This window comes from Hippopotamus amphibius, chromosome 7, assembly GCF_030028045.1.
Source record: "Hippopotamus amphibius kiboko isolate mHipAmp2 chromosome 7, mHipAmp2.hap2, whole genome shotgun sequence".
NCBI lineage: Eukaryota > Metazoa > Chordata > Mammalia > Artiodactyla > Hippopotamidae > Hippopotamus > Hippopotamus amphibius.
In genome coordinates this window covers 87,120,038-87,137,603 of record NC_080192.1, presented here as the reverse complement: position 1 = coordinate 87,137,603, position 17,566 = coordinate 87,120,038, and the positions used below count along the sequence as shown (strand labels likewise).

General features: G+C 51.4%; 1 protein-coding gene across 9 annotated transcripts in view; it reads right to left on the bottom strand.

The window, feature by feature from the left end:
- LOC130857222 (sideroflexin-5) overlaps nt 1-17,566 on the bottom strand; it is a 151,959-nt gene that overhangs the window by 32,648 nt on the left and 101,745 nt on the right. For 8 of the 9 annotated variants that reach the window (XM_057742693.1, XM_057742692.1, XM_057742694.1 and 5 more), the window contains one exon: nt 9,574-9,664. In XM_057742693.1, the coding sequence (XP_057598676.1) occupies nt 9,574-9,664 (91 nt within the window). Of the gene's footprint in view, nt 1-8,787; nt 9,200-9,573; nt 9,665-17,566 lie in introns of those variants that run through there. The other variant, XM_057742696.1, reaches the window with a different exon arrangement.

Sequence of the window (17,566 nt, the reverse complement as noted above, 5' to 3'; positions counted from 1 at the left end):
AATGCCTCTTATAACCGAGGCATCTTGGAATTGAGAAACATGGCATTTGATACCTATTTATGAACCATAAGAAATGAGAAGCTTTAAAAATATATTCATTATATATGACAAAGGGCTACCAATATTAATCTATGGAGGGTCATGGTGACCGACTCCCAATAGCTATTCTAGCCCCGAAAGATTAGTCTAAATTAACTGGAATAATGCCTCCCTTGCCAGTGACTGATTTAGGAAGGAACATGTGACCAATCCTCGCCAGTGAGGGATGTCTGCAGGACTTCTGGGCAAGGTCTCCTCCCACTTAAGAAGAGGTGGCAGGCAGAGCCTCCTGTCCTCCGGGCAGTGGTGGGTTTGGATATGATGTTTGGAATTGTGGCTGCCATCTGACAGCCACGAAGGGAGCAAGCCTGCAGATGAAGCCCCTGGCAGATGGAAGGAATAGCCCTGGATGCCTCTACAGAGACTTGACCTCTGTAAAGTAATAAATCCCTTTATTATTTAAGCCGGTTTGAGTTGAGGGTTTCTGTTACTTTCCGCTAAAAACAATCATAAAATGCATAAAGAGTTTTAACAATTGTTAAGAAAACGATACAGTGATCAACAGACTTAGAGAAGGAACTTGTTACCACGGGGGAAGAATGTGGGGAGAGACAGATTGGGAGTTTGGGGCTCACATGTACACACTGCTGCATTTAAAATAGATAACAAGGACCTACCGTTTAGCACAGGAAATTCTGCTCACTATTCTGTAATAACCTAAATGGGAAAATAACTTGAAAAAGGATAGATACATGTATCAATGAATCACTATGCTGTACACCTGAAACTAACACAACATTGTCAATCAACTATTCTCCAATATAAAACACAAATTAAAGAAAAAGATACAGTGATCAAAATCACTGAAAAATATTCAAGTAAAAATTCATTAAAAGAAATATTTAAAAATATTTTTAAAATCCATGAATGTGAACTTACTCATAGTCAAAGACTGATTTTTGAATCACAGAAAAAAAATCAATCTGCGGGAGTTCTTTATATGTTTTGGAGACTAATCCTCATTGGTTTAATGCTTTACAAATAGTGCGTGACTTGTTTTCCAACTTTGTTGATGGTGTCTTCTGTCATTCAGCTTAATATACATGTTTTATCAAATAAGCAGTCCTTTCCTCTCTCCTATATACTTTTTCTGTCGTCAAGAAACTCTATCCCTACTCCAGTGGTCATCTATGTTTCCTTCTAGAAGCTTTAACATTTTACTGTACACATTTAGGTCTTCAATCTATCTGGAATTTGTTTTTGTGGATGGTATGAAAAGGTATCTCTTTCTCTCTCTCTTCTACTTGGAAACCCAAACGCCCACTAAAGTTAAGAAAAGATCTCAACCATACTGGGAATTGGAAAATGCAAATTAAAATGAGAAAAGAACCATTTCAGATGGACAAAATTTTTAAAAGATTGATAATACCAAATGTTGAAGAGGATGTAGGGAAACAAAAATCCAAATCTTGCAGGCAAGAGTAAAAACCAGTATGCTCATCTGGTAAAGGTAGAGATGGGCATTCCCTTTGACGTGGTCATTCCACCTCTAGGTGCAGACCCTAGACTGCTGATTCTCCACACTGGCTGCACAACGGAAAGCAAATCGGAGGTAGGAGCCAGATTCTGCATTTCTTTTTAAAGCTCCCCAGGTGGTTGTTTGAACACCTCTGGCCTGGAGAAGCTCCTACTCATGTACACATGGACACATGTATAAATGCTGTCTGGTGCTGTACTATGTATCATAGTGAGAAACCGGAAACAACCGAGATGTCCCCAATCAGTCTCTGAAAGAGTCACACAGGCTATAGCAGCTGAGTTGAACGCATGTGTATTAACACAGATAAATCGCAAACTACAATGCAGAACAAGTTTTAAAAGGATATGTACAGCACGACACAGTAAATGTAAACTTAACACACAAACAGTACAATTTCTGGTTTATGGGACACACACATAAGATACAATATAAAAACACAAATGGGGAGGATGCAAGTCAACAGCCTTCCTCAGGAGAGAAGGAGGAAACCAGAATCAGAAAGGCAGAGGGCACAGAAGGCTTTGGGTGCATCTAATATTTTATTCTCTATTTCCTACAATATTCCATGTGTTTGAAATATTTCATAATCTTTAAAAAAACAGCCACAGAATGGGTTATTGTGGCTATTAAAAGGATAAGTTGGGATTTTATGACAATCATAGACAGACATCCAAAATTTATTGTGAGGTTAAAATGATTTATGAACAGTATACACAGTATGACCTCATTTATATTATATATTTACATAGGTATATTTATATTATATATAGATACAACAAATAGGCAGAGATTTCTACACTTTTAGATGTTTATTTGAATTTGGAGGGATATATACCAAACCTATCTCTGGGGAGAGGAATGTGATTGTTTAACTTATATAACGATCATATAATATCAGAAAAAAAAATAGAATGATTTTTATTAAAACAAAAACAAAAACACTCTAGTGGAAACCAGGAGACGAGCTCCCATCTTACCTTCAGGTTGACATTGAACAAAGTGCTCCAAACTCCACTTCCTCTCTCTCTTTTATTTTGTAGGTAACAAGTACATACAGCAAACAATACAAATCACATAAAAGGGTAAATAATAAAAAGTAAGTCTCCTTCCGATCCCTGACCCTTAGATTCACATCCCAACCCAGAGGCAACCACTGTAGCCAGATTCTTATGTCCCTGTGAGACATAGTCTATGTAGCTACAAGCAGACATGGATGTACACCATCACCTTACACACACACGCACACGCACACACATACACTCGAATCGCACCAGATTATACAGCCCCTCTGTCTTGAGAGGAGTGACTGTTATCAGACAGGGACGTACACACTAATACTGCTTGATTTCATGATATTCCCCACCATTCTGCCTGAGAGACACGGCTACATGGCACAGATTTTCTTTTAAATAGCTTGAGAACTTGGGGAGAGTTTCACCACCCATACTGAAGTGACACAAACTCAGGATGAAATTTCTGGATTGAAAAATCAGCCTGTAAACTTAGGTATAAGCTGACTCTGAAGTTTGGGATCTCCTAATAAAAGATTCCTGCTAACACATTTATCTTCTGAAAAGCACCCTTTTATCACAGCTACTTCCTAGGTGGAGATTTTTCAATGGTCCCCCATTAATCATAAGCTAAAGCCCGAACTCTCATCTAGTATTCAAGGCCCAACATGCCCCTTCCCCTCCCCCTTCCCCAGCAGGCCAGGCCCACCCCAACCAGGCCTGCTCCTTCCGCATTCATAACCCCTCCCCCCCTGCCCCGTGCTTCTCCACCTCCTCTGCCTCTGGACTTCTCCGCCTTCTGGATTTCAGGAATTATAAAATATCTGAATTGGAAGCCATTCATTCAATAAGCATTCTCTGAGCACCTACTATATGCCAGGTCCTGGGCAAGTTGGCCAGAACAGGTGACTTGGTCACACATAAGTGCCCCTCTCAGATGTTTGGACCAGGCTGCTACTCGGACACTTCCCTACCCCAGGGGTCAGGTAGCTCATTCCATTAACAGACTGTCAGTTTTTCAGAAGGTCCTGCTACTCTTGTCTGGCTCCTCTTATCAGTGCCAGTCTGGATGTGTGGGATCCAGAACTAAACAGACTCCTTTGTTCTGGCCACTCTAGCTCGAATAACGCTGCTGAGGTCAGAGGGAGCCTCAGAGCCACACTCTACACGCAGACCTATTCCAAGCGTACAGCCCACAAAATCCCCATTATACAAAGCCCTCTGGTCAAAGCAGGTCTTGGCACCCCTAAACTTTTGCAGCTGCATTTTTTGAACAGCAAGCCTTACATCGAACCTTGTGAGGTCTTTGTAGATCCTGGTACTCTGGCCCATGAATTCCTAATCACTGCCAAGTTGCTATCCCTGTTCCTTGAGTGTGACCCACAGCCTCCTCTGACCAAGGCAGTTACAAAGTAATTGAAGAGGACAAGACGGAACGCAGAGCCCTAGGGCACACCACTGGAGACTTCCCTCTGGCTGACTTGGCCCCACTGGCCCCGTCCTCTTGGGGCCTGACACACACCGGGGCCCCAGGCTAGTTCTAGGGCTGCCCCTGATTCTGGCACCTAGTCCAGCCGTCCTACACATCCAGATCCAACCCAGGAAGGTTTAAGAACGTTTCCAGGATGACCTGACCATTCACCCTAGGCCGGCCAACTGAGTGAATGACAGTGGTAGTGAAAACTTGTATAAGAAAACAGAACATTCAAAAAACAATTAAAAAAAAATACCGGAATAAATGTCCAAGCAGCCACATAACGTGGTCACCAATATCATCAAGGTGGGGTTTCACTACTGGGCACCCAATTTCAAACCATTTCTACTAAAGCATTCGTTTGATCACTGAACAAACCCACCCTGAACATTGGGTGAGAAGCACAGAGCGGTTTGGGAGTTGATGGTGAATGAGATCGAGACCCTTTCTTGGGGAGCTCAGAGTCTGATGAGGGAGGTAGGCTTGGAAACAAAATGGGTAGTTCCAGATAGACACAGGCACACAGGGTGCTGTGGTCTAACCCCAACTGGGGCTGTCAGGGATGGCTTCCTGGAAGAGGTAGTGTCTGAAATGAGAAACGAAGGCCTGGCAGCCAAGAGAAGGCAGAGGGTGGAACTGAGATAGTGGGCAAGAGTGGGCACTCCTCCAGTCAAGCAGGGCCTGGTGCAAAGGCCTGGGGGCCAGAGAGAGAGGCAGGAGGCGGTCACAAGATTGACCACAGTGCGACAGGGTAAGAGCAAGACCAGCGGCCTCCAGTCACCAGGAAGTGACTGGAAGGCCTCCAGGATAGCCTAAGGGCTGTGGACACCACGTTTCGTATCACTGACCTGGACAGAAGGAGCATAAATCGTGAGGCCCAGGACACAGCGGACACAGGGGCACCCTGCTGTTTTCCAACCACAGGGATGAGGGTTGGAGGAAGCAAGGCCTAGGGACGGACGCCTGAGGCTTGGGCACACTGCCGGGGCCACCTTCCAGGTGAACAAAGCAGGGTGGACTTAGCACCAGGGGAAGAGTGGTCAAGTGGAGGGGGAATCAATGCCAGGAAGACCCATGGTCTGGGGGTGAAGGAAAGCCTGGAGATGGGGGCAGAGGCGGGGCACACTGGTGTGAACGAACAGAAGACCTCTCCCAAAGACTGTCCAGACACCCCGAGGAGCAGACTCACTGCTGAACACAGACACTTCTTCATGGCGATGAAATAAGCTGTGACATTTAACGCAAGGGACCGCTGCCAACAGCGCAGGATGAAGTCACTTCCCGCAAAGGGATGATGAGGCTGCCGTTTCCGGTCCGTGCAGGAAGGTTGTTCCCTGTGCAAGGAGTTGGTCAGCTGCTGCTGTGGCTCAGGCCACCCGCACCGGGAGCTCAGGCCTGGATGGGGCTCTTTATTAGCATACAACACTGCTTGTCCCCTGCTCCACGTGGATTCAGCCAGGCGGCCTCCCCCCCACCACACCCCCACATACACAGAGCCAGGTACATAAGTGTGTTGCTGGGTGACGCCTGGGGTCTCCGACTCTCAGCTCCAGGTCATGGTCCCTGCCCTGCTCATTCCTCACAAGGTAAGTCTATGTCTCTCCCTCGTGCCCCATCGTGGCACCTGGGACCTGCCACTCCCTCCTGCCTGCCACTCCTCTGGCCCCCACCCCAGAGCCTCACAAGAAGGCTGTTGGTGGAGCCTGCCTCCCCTGAAATGGACTCTGCTCGTGGAGACCGGTGGCTGGACCTGAGGGCGGGGGTATTTTTCCAGTGCCTCCTCGATTGACCTTTAATTACACTGTTTGCCCAGCTCCCCAAACCATTAACTTCCACCTTATAGCAACCACACATCAATTAAGGAGGGCCTGCTCCGAGCTCGAGCTCCTGAACACAATTAAGCGTGACAGTCCACAAATAAGAAAGAACTGAAGAATTAATTAAGGTCTAAACAAATTAATTACCAGTCCCCAATCAATTCCAATGCCAGCACACATGCTCCCGGGCTCACCGTCTTTCCTAACATCTCCATGTATAAATAGATACTGAGATTTCCCACATGATTGCTGTTCTAGACCAAGGCACAGCAAGGCTCTGAAACCACCTTGAGGGGGAGGATTGGCGGCAGTGAGCATCCTCGGGGCTTCCCACGCGCTCAGCACACACACCAGTCGCATACATGGGCACACAACTCCAGTACTCCTGGTGGGACGCTGAGGAGCCCTGGCTGCCCCTGGACCACATCCCTCAGTTAGTTTCTCGCTGCAGGGGTGAAGCGGGTATCCGGGTGAACTTGAAGTAGCCCTGGCCAGAGCCTGGGAAGCCTGGACTTTGGCCAGCTCAGGATAACTTTCAGCAAGCCTGAGTTTATCTATTCTTCTGTAAAATGGGGATGGCTCACCCTGCCAGAGGGTCCTCCCAGAGACAGAATGAGGAGAATTGATGGGGGAGAGAGGCCTGCCGGGGGAGACATGAGAGCTGGGGGCCACTGATGCACCGGGCTCTGCAAACCCAGGGGAGACCTGTGTGACTGTCACAGAGGCCCCCGTGGGGAGAGGCTTGCAGGGGCTTGTCTGAGGCCAGAGGGGTGGGAGTGGCGATATCAGATGCAGGAATCAGGTGTCCTGTGCCCAGAGTCTCGAGCCTCTCTCTTGGGCAACAGTGGGGCACCTCCCAGACTTCAAGCCAGAGCAGGACAGGGCAGAGCAGTAGGAAGAAGCAGCTGACCCCAGGAGCCTCCTTGTCCCCCAGAGCCTGAGTTCCCAGCCCACCCAGGGGAGAGGGAGGAGGGGTGCGGCCGCTGAGCACAGGGCACGTGGGCCCTTTCAGGACCCTCTCTCACCTGAACTGAAAACCCCCTTCTGCTCCATCCCCCCGCTCCCACCCCAACAATCAGGGCTTGATTTGATCACTTCCACTTGCCTCAACCTGCTCCCCATGTGCACTCAGGGCCCCATGAGTCCTGTCTCTCCATTAGGCCAGGAGGCCAGGGGGCCAAAGGACCCTCTACAAGGTAAAACAAGTCCTGAGCAGGTTTCTCAGTGGGCTTGATGGTGGCCTGGTGCGGTCTGGCCTCGCCTGCCATGGGAAGCAGAGGCAGACGCCTGGCAGGACCTAGGCCCTGCCAGTGTGCTGTGGGGCTGACTGATACTCCGTCCGGCTGGAGGCCCCAGGGATAAAGTGCAGAGAGGCCAAGTGCAGGGGTTAGCCGGTGGCCTGAGAGGACCAGGGGGCTTTTAAGTCCCTAGGGGGTCAGGTACATGCCTGTTCACCTTGTACACCACTGTGTCAGTGTGGACCCAGGGAGTCGGCAAGTGTCCATTTGCAGGTAGGCCTGGGATGGACACTGGGGGCCAGAGAGATGGAAGCCCACATGTGGGGGAGGAGAGACAGGGCAGGCGGTGGAAGGCAGGCAGGCACACAGCCAGGACTAGGGCAGTGAGCCTGAGGAGGCAGCCAGAAACGGCCTGCTGCTCTCAGGATCCTGGCAAGCTGGAACCGTCGGGGCTGCACACCACACCACGCGCACCCGGTGCCATTGGCTAGGGATGTGCAGGATTGCAAGCCCCTCCAGGACGGCTGGACCAGGCTCCTTCCTGATGATAAGACAGGAGGGGAATCAGCTGGAGCCCAAAGAGGGATAGGTCAGAAAGTCTCAGAAAGTGTCAAATTTGAAAGCAGGGGCCCTCTTCTTGAGGGAGCCCCCAGAAAGTTGAAGACCACTTCCAAGGTCACACAGCAAGATGGCTGGCCAAGCAAGGCTGGAATGGGACCCTGGTGGAGTCCTTATCTGAAGTTTGGCTCAAGGACAGATTACATCTCAACTGAGACCAAAATCCAGTCCAGTGCAGCTGAGAGCTGCCCCTCCTCAGGCTGCATCTGACCCTCCAGCTCGGGACGGAGAGGATCGGCAGCTGTGTTCACTCAATTAGGGCCCTTAACAAAGTCCGATCTAAAGAGTTATTCCATAATGGCCCACGCCAGAAATAGCTGAGAGTTCATTAGAAGTGTGGAGTTGCTATAGCAATTATCTGGGTCTGTTGGTCCTGGGAGTTCATTAGCCTCTAGGCCCCCGAGGAGGTGGGGCTGCTCAATAATGATCTCCCACCTTCTCACAGGGGCTTTTCAGGTGCTTCAAAGCACTTTCCTATGAATGGAACTGTTCTGTGGTCTCATTTGATCCTCAGCTCAAGGATGTAGGAAGGTAGGTACTGGTGCCCCCACTTCACAGGTGGGAAAGCTGAGCCCTGGAGGCGAAGAATGGGATTGGACCCAAGAATGAGCTTGGGCCTCACGCCCGGCTCTTCAGACTGAGCTTGGGCGCCAGGGAGGTGATAGGACGTTTTGCCCCCCCGGGCCTGCCCCATCTTGTCCTCCGGCACGAGATGGGGAACTCCGTGTCATGGTTCAAGTACTTGCTTCTCCTCTTTTGATGACTAATCGCAGTTGGCCTTGTGTTTCTTTCAGTGTCAGTGTTGTGTATTTCTTTAGTTTTTTTAAAAAAAACTTTCACTGTTGTATCCTCTCCCCAAATAAGGTGTAGGCTTCTTAAGAGCCAGGCTGGGCTTTGTGGGATCTCAGAGCCGAGGCCTGGAGCATCTGTTGTGAGCTCAGGGCTCCACGACCAGCAAAGACTCTACTGAAAGCAGGTGAAAGCCCCTACAAACACACACACAAAAGCATACACACACACACATACATGCACAGTTACCTGACTATGACTGGAGGCCCCTGAAACACAAAGGGCCCAGCACACAGGGCTTGGAGCACCAAACTAGCAGGAGCCTCGAACCTTCCTTTGTGTCAGGAACCCCTGTGACAGGCTGGTGAGGCCTATGCACCCCTCTCCAAATAATGTCTCTAAATGCATAAAGCAAAATAAGTAGGATTACCAAGGGATTATATTGTAATGTTATCAAAATATTTTTTAATTGTGATATAGTAATAGACGTGCTTTTAAACGAATGAATTAAAAAACAAGATCTACAAGTGGATCTATTAAATATCATAATTTTGAGTTAGTGTTGAGCATAGATGATATTTTAAGATTCTGTAACAACTGTAACGTGACATGAAAATATCCGTGATTTCGACTGGTGAGAGTCACGGGTACTGCTTGTTACTGTGATTTGCTGCCTACACTCATAATGGAAGGAAAGGTTAAATTTCGATTAGAGGTTAGCATAAATATTTTCCCCAACCAAGTTCATGAGATCCACTGCATCCTATCTACTGACCCCTTGGGAGTCCAGGGATCCCAGGTTAAGAATCCCTATGCTAAAAGCAGAATCTCAGGCACAGAGCTGGTCAGTGGGGCCCTGGTCACCCTTTCTGCTGTCTACACACATTTTGTTCCAGTTGCCCCAGCCAGGAGACACCCCCCGCAGTGTCAGAAGAGGTGTAGAGGGGCCATCCGGCTCCCCTAGAGCCCGGCCTCCCCACGGGCCCACACGCCGTACGTGCACGCGTGCGCACACACGCACAGACGCTTCTCACCGCGCAAGGCTTACCTACGGCAGGGAACGGCACAAACCTCTGGACGAGAAGGCGGGTGGCTGGGGTGAACTTGCTGGCTTTCTGAACCAGGACATTAAGGCCCACCTTAGAAAGAGAAAACAGAAAGAGTGCGTCGTGCTGCAGCGGCCCGTGGGAAGAAGGGGCAGGCGGGGGGAAGGGCAGAGAGCAAGGGGCACCGTCTAGCCCTACAACTGCACCCCAGTGTGGCTCTTTCAAGCATCACTGCCCAGTCATCCCAGTTAACCGGCCTGTGAGAAAGAGGGAGAGAAAAAGCACCAGTTACACACACACACGCACACGCACACACGCACACACACACGCATGCCTGCACACACGTGCACACGCAGCCTCTCTGGGGAGAGGAAAAGGGATGGTAGGGTGATTGCTGTTAGAAGAATACATAATCTGCAAATAAAGTGTAGGACACCCTCTTTACCACCCAGCTTTTTTTTTAAAAAACTTTATATTAGAGTATAGTTAATTAACAATGTTGTGTTAGATTCAGGTGTACAGCATAGTGATTCAGTTCTACATATACAAGTATCTATTCTTTTTCAAATTCTTTTCCCATTCAGGTTGTTACATAATATTGAGCAGAGTTCCCTGTGCTATACAGCAGGTCCTTGTTGGTTATCCAGTTTAAATACAGCAGTGTGTGCATGTCAATCCCAAACTCCCTACCTATCTTCGCACCTGGTAATCATAAGTTCATTCTCTAAGTCTGTGAGTCTGTTTCTGTTACCCAGCTTCTTAAGCACCACATTTCTGCGGCCCCACTGCAAGCCCAGGCATGGGCCTGGCCAGACTGGAAGGGAGACCCACAGGTGACTGCAGAGCTGAGCAGAGCCACCTAGAGCAGGACAGGGGTGCAGTGGACATCCTGGGCTCACTGTCCATCTTCACTTAGACTCCAGCTCCCCTCACTCAGCCCAGGACACCCGGGCCCCCCTTGCCTTTGCCTTGGGCACTCCCACTCCAGTCCATCCCCCATGGTGACCCTCATCTTCCTAGAACACAGATCCAATCATGTCCACCTCCCCAAGGCTGTGCAAGAAGGTGCAGCCTCCATGCAGCAGTCGTGGCCTCTGTAACATCCCTTCCCCACTTCCCCAACACCCCATGTTCTCTCTCTGAAAGTCCAGTCAGCTAAAATGCTATGTCCGTTTCCTACCTCAGGGCCTTTGCCCGTGCTGTTCCCTGTCCCCCAAACCCCTTCCTTCCTCTGCTCAGTCCATGCCTGTTCTTTAAGGTCTACCTCTGAGCTCCACCTTCAGTGTCACTAACACTGGGAGTCATTTAACCTTTCTCTGCCTGTTTCCTTGTCTGTAAAAAGGGATGGTAACATCTACAGCACCCCAGGGCTGTTGTAAGAATGTATGTACAGTGCTTAGCATGTGCAATTAATGAATCTATGTAAGAGTATCGTCACCTATCCCAGGTGGAAAGTCACTCTCTCGCACACCACCAGCCCCTCCTTCCCAGTGCTCAGTGCTCTCTTCATGAGTCTAATGCCCCAGCTGGACTGAGAGGGAGGGACTGTGCCTTCTTCAGCTTTGTATGCCTGGCCCTTCAGGCAGGGGATGGAACATAGTACATGCTCCATAAAGCAGTGGCTGAGGACAAATGGAAGAAACGACAAACAAGTGAACGGATGGAGAGACCAGCAAAGGCTGGAAGAGGGGCTTCTTGGAGGAGAGGAAGTTGGGGTTAGACTGGGGAGAAGGATGCTTCAGTGGGGAAAACGGCATGAGCACAGGCACGAGGAGACAGAAGAGGAGCCTGTGGCCAGATCAGATTATGGGTGTGTAGAGGCCTTCGCTCCCCCAAACTGAGGCCAGAGCCAACCCTCCCCTGGGGCACTCCTGGCCTGACAGGGTCGCGGACAGTCTGTTCTCGGCCTGGCACACCCGGTGGCTCAGCATGCCACCCTGCACCTGCAGCCCTGGCTCTGGCCTCAACCTTCTGGGTTGTTGGGGAAGATGCAAAGCCTTGGGAAGGCCTCCAGGGCTGCAGGGTGCCCGCAGCAGGCAAATCAGGGCATGGCATGGCACGAATGGCCCAGCCCAGGCTGCAACTGTGAGACCCGGGGAAGATACGAAGTGCCAGCCCACCAGCCCCTGGGCAGCCCAGGACCCCACCCCAGGAGCCAGAGTGCTGCCAGGCAAATCCAGCCAGCCTCTCAGGTGCCTGGCGTCCAGTTGAAGCCTCAAGCTGGTGGTCAGAGTCCATTTCTTGCCCTCTCTGCCTGCTCAAGGGGAGCCAGGGAGAGAGAGGGAGACACATGGCAGCTTGGACACACTTCAGTGGTGGGGTGATGGTGGGGGGCAGGCTGGGGAGGCTGCCAGCCCACCCTGGGCCCTGCGGCCCTGCTTCAAGGCTGCCCCTGCTGCCCAGATGGAACTCACCAAGGCCAAGCCTCCCCACTCTCCACAGCAAGGGACTCTTTCTGTGACTCAGAAATGGTCCCCTCCAAGCTCCCCAAAATACTAGGGAATATGTTCCTACAGAGTGCCAGCGTGGAGGGAGGCTGGAGGACACACAGGCGGGGTGAGCGATGGGGAAGAAGAGGAGGAAAAGGGCTTGCGGAGATACCAGGCCAAGTGCTGGGCATGTCACACGAAACATCTTGATGAAATCCCCACTACCAGGCTTATAGATAGGGCATGTTGCCCTTTTTTACAGATTCAGAGAAGTTCAGACAGGTTCAGAGAGGTTCAAAGAAATTAAGTAACTTTGTCCAAGGGCAGACACTATTATGAGGCAGGTAAAACTAGGATTCAAACCCAGAGTTTGCTAATCCCAAAGCCTTGCTCTTAGCACTATGCTATTTACTTTCCAATTGTCTTCCATTACAGTGAAGAATGTCTGACAGGCCATTTTTTTAAATTACTACAAGCCATTTAAAACTGGCTGTTTATAAAGCAAAAGATGAAAAGCCTGCGGGTGGGGCCCAGACGAGTGGAAGGCAGCTCCAGGCAGAGAAGACAGGGCTCTTGAGCCACCTCTGCCTTCAGCAGCTAGAAAATAGAAGGTCTGGGTTCAAAACCCTCCACATTTGTTTGGAAAGATGCAGGAAGTGCTGGAGGAATGGGGAACAGGAGTCCTCTGAGAAGCAGCAGGGAGCTGCAACTCTTCCCCAGCAGCCTCCCAGGGGCAGGCCAGGCTGGAGGGTGGTGGGAGGGCAGGAAGGAATAGTGGCCATTGGTTGTAGCAAACACTCAGACACGCCCACTGGCCTCAAGCCTTCCCCTCCTTGGCTGGCCGTTCTTCCCACCGGCTAGGATTGGCCCAGCCTGGAGTGATGACCCAGCCTGTCTCCCCCACCCAAGGTGGGAGCCCAGGGTAGGGAAGAGGAAAGAAGAGAGCAAACAGTTCTTGGGTCCCAGGTCTCTCCTGGCCTCTCCTTCTCTGAAACTCACCAGGGTCTCCCCAACACGAACAGGTGAGATTTAGAGAGGCACACACACTTTTCTAAGTGCACAGCTCGCATGCCAGAGCCCAGGGAAGGTACGGGAACCAGTAAAGTAGGGAGAAGGCCCAGGCACAGTGTAGCTGCAAGCTCACTAGCAGCCAGTGAGGTTACCCCGTCCACTCATCGAGGATGGTGGCAGGAAGGCACAAACACAGGAGAGGCCCCCCATCCAGACCTTACTGTCCCAGCAGCTAGGATGGCCACAGCCTGGGAAGAAACCAGGGTGGGCTGCAGACTGGGGGTTGGGAGCCCGTCTGTTCTGGTTCCTCGGGGACCCTTTGGCCTGGAACATTTGGTGGAGCCCATTAAAATTAAAAAGCCAAGTGGCTGGTGGCTCTGAATGCCAGCTCGCTTTCCCTGGCATGGTGGGTCCTGTTTAAGGGAACCAGCTGGCATTAATGGCACACAACTCATCACGAACAGCAGCTAGCGATCAGAAAAATCTGAGCTAATAATCGGGTTTGGGAAAGATAATGAGATATGGAACAATCACTGCTGAGGGTCCCCCAGGGTCTGTTTTAACAGCCTCCAGATAAGCCACAAAATAGAAATTAACCAAACAGGGGCTCCATTTTGGTGGAGAAGAACACAAACAAGGTGAAGATTTTGCATAAGAGTTCCCCGTGTGGCCAGCAGACAGGCGTCCCGGGAGAAGCCAGAGCCCAGGACCCAGGGGACATCAGATTTGGCCTGAGGAAGCAGTGGACATCCTCTGGCTATCTCTCTGCAAGCTCTGTCTCCCAGGTGGGTGAATTTGCCACATGCAGCAGAGAGGGCCAGAAGAAGAGGAGGGAAGACTGGGTCCCGGGCAATCCCCCACGGTGGAGGTAAGTGCTGAGCAGTATGAAGAGTTGGGGTGGGGTGGGAGGTCCCCATCACAAGACCTTCAGGGTCATGAGCCACGTGGCTGATCACGGTCTCCTGAGGATGAAAGTCCTTCCAGGCCAAGCCCAGCCTCGCTTCTGCCAGGCCAGAGACGAGACATCAGACGGCGCTGGAGCAATGCGTGCATCTTCCAGGCTGTGTCCTCCCCTCCAGCCCCCATATCTGGTCCCCCGTGGGATGCCTCTATCTCGATGGACTCCAGGCCCTCCACCTGCACACACCACAAATGAAGGTCCTCTTGCTCCTCCTCACCCACCCCCTGGCCGCCTCTCCCATTCCCAGCTCAGCTCCTCAAGCCAGAAAGCTAGGAGTGTACCTGGACAGGAGCCTCTGCTTCCCCACATCCAGCCCATGGTGCAGAGTTCCCTGCTCTATCTGCTGGGTGTCTTGAATGCAGCTACTTCTCTGTCTCTGCTCCTACCACTTACCTTAAGCACCTATCACTTCTCCCTGGACAACTGCCCACCTCCTAACTGGGCTCCCTGCTTGCACCCTTGACCCTTCTGATTCACTGTCTAATCCATGGCAGCCAGAGTGGTCTTCCAAAAATGGATATCAACGTGCATTCGTCTTTCAGGGGCTTCACTCCAGGCCGTGCTTGCAAGGCTCCAGCCACCTCGCCACCACCCTGCTCCTCCAATGAGCCTGTTCCCTCCCTCCTTTCTTCTTCCGTCCCTCTCTCTCAAGCCCTGCCCTCCCTTGGCTTCCTCACTTTTCGTCTTGAATATCAGGCCCTCAAAGAGTTCTCCTCTTCACTTGGGGCTCCCCTTTTGCAGACTCTCACAGTACCTGGAATTCTTCCTTCCATGTACCCATTACCGTCCCTAGGTATATTCATTTACTTCTTAAAATGTTGGGAATCAAAGTAACACGTATATTATTAAAAACAGAATTGCACAGAAGTATTTTTCCCTGTGGACTCTTTACTAAACATCCATCTCTCCCAATAGGCCCTAAATGCTGGGCACAGGGACTGTGTATACTCTCTTATTCCTCACGGAATTTCTGGTGCCTGGTGAAATGAGTAGGTGCCTAATAAATGATTCTAGATAAATCAAGTGACTGATTTCTGAGGCAGAAAAAAAAAAAAGTCACAAAGGAGACTTGCCTTGTGTAGCCACTGCTGTCCACCTCAGCAAACACAGCTCTATGGGGCTAGATGCTGCACGCACAGGTCTAAGGCCACGTGAGTAGGTGGTTCACCCACTCTGCCGGGGGGAGGGGCCTTAAGGGAGCGGCCCCCAGGGCTATTATGGCTTCTGAGAAAGAGGATGCCCAACTGAGCCCTGAAGGAGAGTAGGAGGCAGCCAGGTAAGAAGGGAGGGGGACTCAGCAGGCTTCAGAAGCACGAAATACAGGTTGTCTGCAGCTGGCTCCGCAGACTCTACTGGCACCTGCCATAAGGGGGTCCTAGGGGCCCTGGAGAACAATGGAAGGGGCATATATGAAAGGAAGGGTGGTATGAGGTCAGAATTTAGGATCTACTCTTGGGTGGTGGACAATAATATAACCAAGTGGTCAGGGGGCTTTGTGGGCCCTGGTGGGTCAAGGCCTGGGGCAGGTCAAGGAATCTGTGAGGTACCAAAAATGCCCACCAGAGGGCGTGCATTGAATAAACTCTTGGTGACAACCAGTGGACCCTGGCCCTCTATGGAGGTCAACAGTCCTGCAACCCCAACCAGACTGTCACTTGGCAACAGGTTCAAGAGGAAAGGGCCAAGGTAGCCAGGACAGAATTATGCAAACACCAGTCAGCTCCAGCTGCAGCTGCGTGGCTTCTTTGCTAGCAATAGTGACCAACACTGACCCCTGAACCACACCCCACAGGAACCTGCTGGCCACCTACTAGAAAACCAATTACATCAGAGCCCTTCCATCTAGGAAGGGACAACAACTTGTCCTCCCCAGAACAGATGTGAAGCCGATATTCACGTTAGACTTGCCACTGCCAGCATCACCTTCTGCAGGCTTCCAGAACACTTCAGACTCTGATACAGAATCCATACAATGGGCCCTCCAACCTGGAAGCCATACAGAGTGAAAGCAGTGAGACCACAGTCTGGTCTGGATTCTCAGGCTGTTGACCTCCTACCTCTATCATCTATCAGGCTCAGAGAAGAATAGCTGGGCCTGAGCTATACCCTGAGCCACACCCTGGAAGAGGAAGGGCACCCTGAGCTACACCCTGGACCACGAGGACACCTGAGCTGCACCCTGGACCATGAGAACACCCTGAGCTACACCCTGGGCCACAGAAGACACCAGGTGAGGACACCGATGAGGACTCTGAGGCACAGAGGAGAAGTCAGTGACAGAGCTGGCTTAATCAGACACTACTCTGCTGACAAAAAAGACACTTTTTTTTCTTGCTCCTCCCCAGTGGCGTGAGAAGGTGGGAAAAGCCAAGCAGTGCTCTTGGCTTCCAGTTGGAGGAACTGTTACCATGCACCCTGGTAGACAAGTCCCTCCCAGGTACCCTGAGAACACTGGGGACTGAGAGAACATTTTTGAGCGGCCCTTTAAGTGTAACAAGGGGTTGCACCTCCACTCACCTTCATAGTTGGTTCCTGGGCTTTCTGCAAGTCTGCCCCTGGCTCACTCTGTGTTTGAGGGTGTAGCTCAGGGTTAGGAGATGGACGTCTTAACAGTGCCTGGCACACTGCAGGCGCGCCGTAAGTGTTAGCCGTTATCATTACTTGCTGGCCTGACTATCACAGGGACGTGGAGCTCCAGTAAGCAATGGGAGCTGGGAGGGGGAGGGGTTCAGCCCAGGGGTCCCCTGGGATACCTCCTTGTGCCCTGCTGTCTAGGGTACACACGATCACTGCACCCTATACAGAAAGGACCCTCCAGGGCCCAGGCCCTTTAGGAATAGAGGTCAGCATTTCTCCAACAGGGAAAGCCTTTGGCCACTGAAGGTGGCTGAAGGTGAAGTGTTTGAGGATCAGGCGTGAAGCGAATCTCACACTCTGGCTCCATCATCCAGCTCCTGACGGGTCACATGGGGCTTCAGCCCTGAGTCCCAAGTCCACTCTCGTCCAGGACCCTGTGTCCATGAGGGTGGTCCATCTGCTGGGCCGGCCAACTCCCCGTGGTTTTTCCTCCAGCCCTCTTCTCCCTGCACCCCCTGCAACACCCCAGGGCCCCTGAGCCCAGGCAGGGGTTCCTGGCATGGCTCTCCTAATGGCCAAGGCGCTCCCGGTGATTCTCGGCCGGCCCCTGCTCCCCCGCCCCTCCCACTGCATCGTCGCCGTATCACCATCGCTCCTTACACATCAGCCACACTCATCTCCTGACAGCCTCCGGAATCTGTCACGCTCGCCTTCTCCTGCGTGCCTCTTTGTACACTGTGCTCGCTTTCTGGAGCACCCAACCCTGCCTTCACCTCTCCCCAGTCTGTCTTAGAAGAGTCAGCTCTGTGTGAGTTAGGGGGTGCTGCCCTGGGTCCCCTCACCCAAGTCACCTCATCATAGTTATGGTGACACCACAGAGTTTCCCCAGCTTCCCCTCTCAGCACCTTGAAGGACACAGCAGTCTGCGACCCCCCAGCACCTGCACAGTGCCTGGCACACGTGCAGCCCTGTCGCGAGTGCAGCGAAGGGAGTGAACGGGTCTCCCTCCAGGAGGCA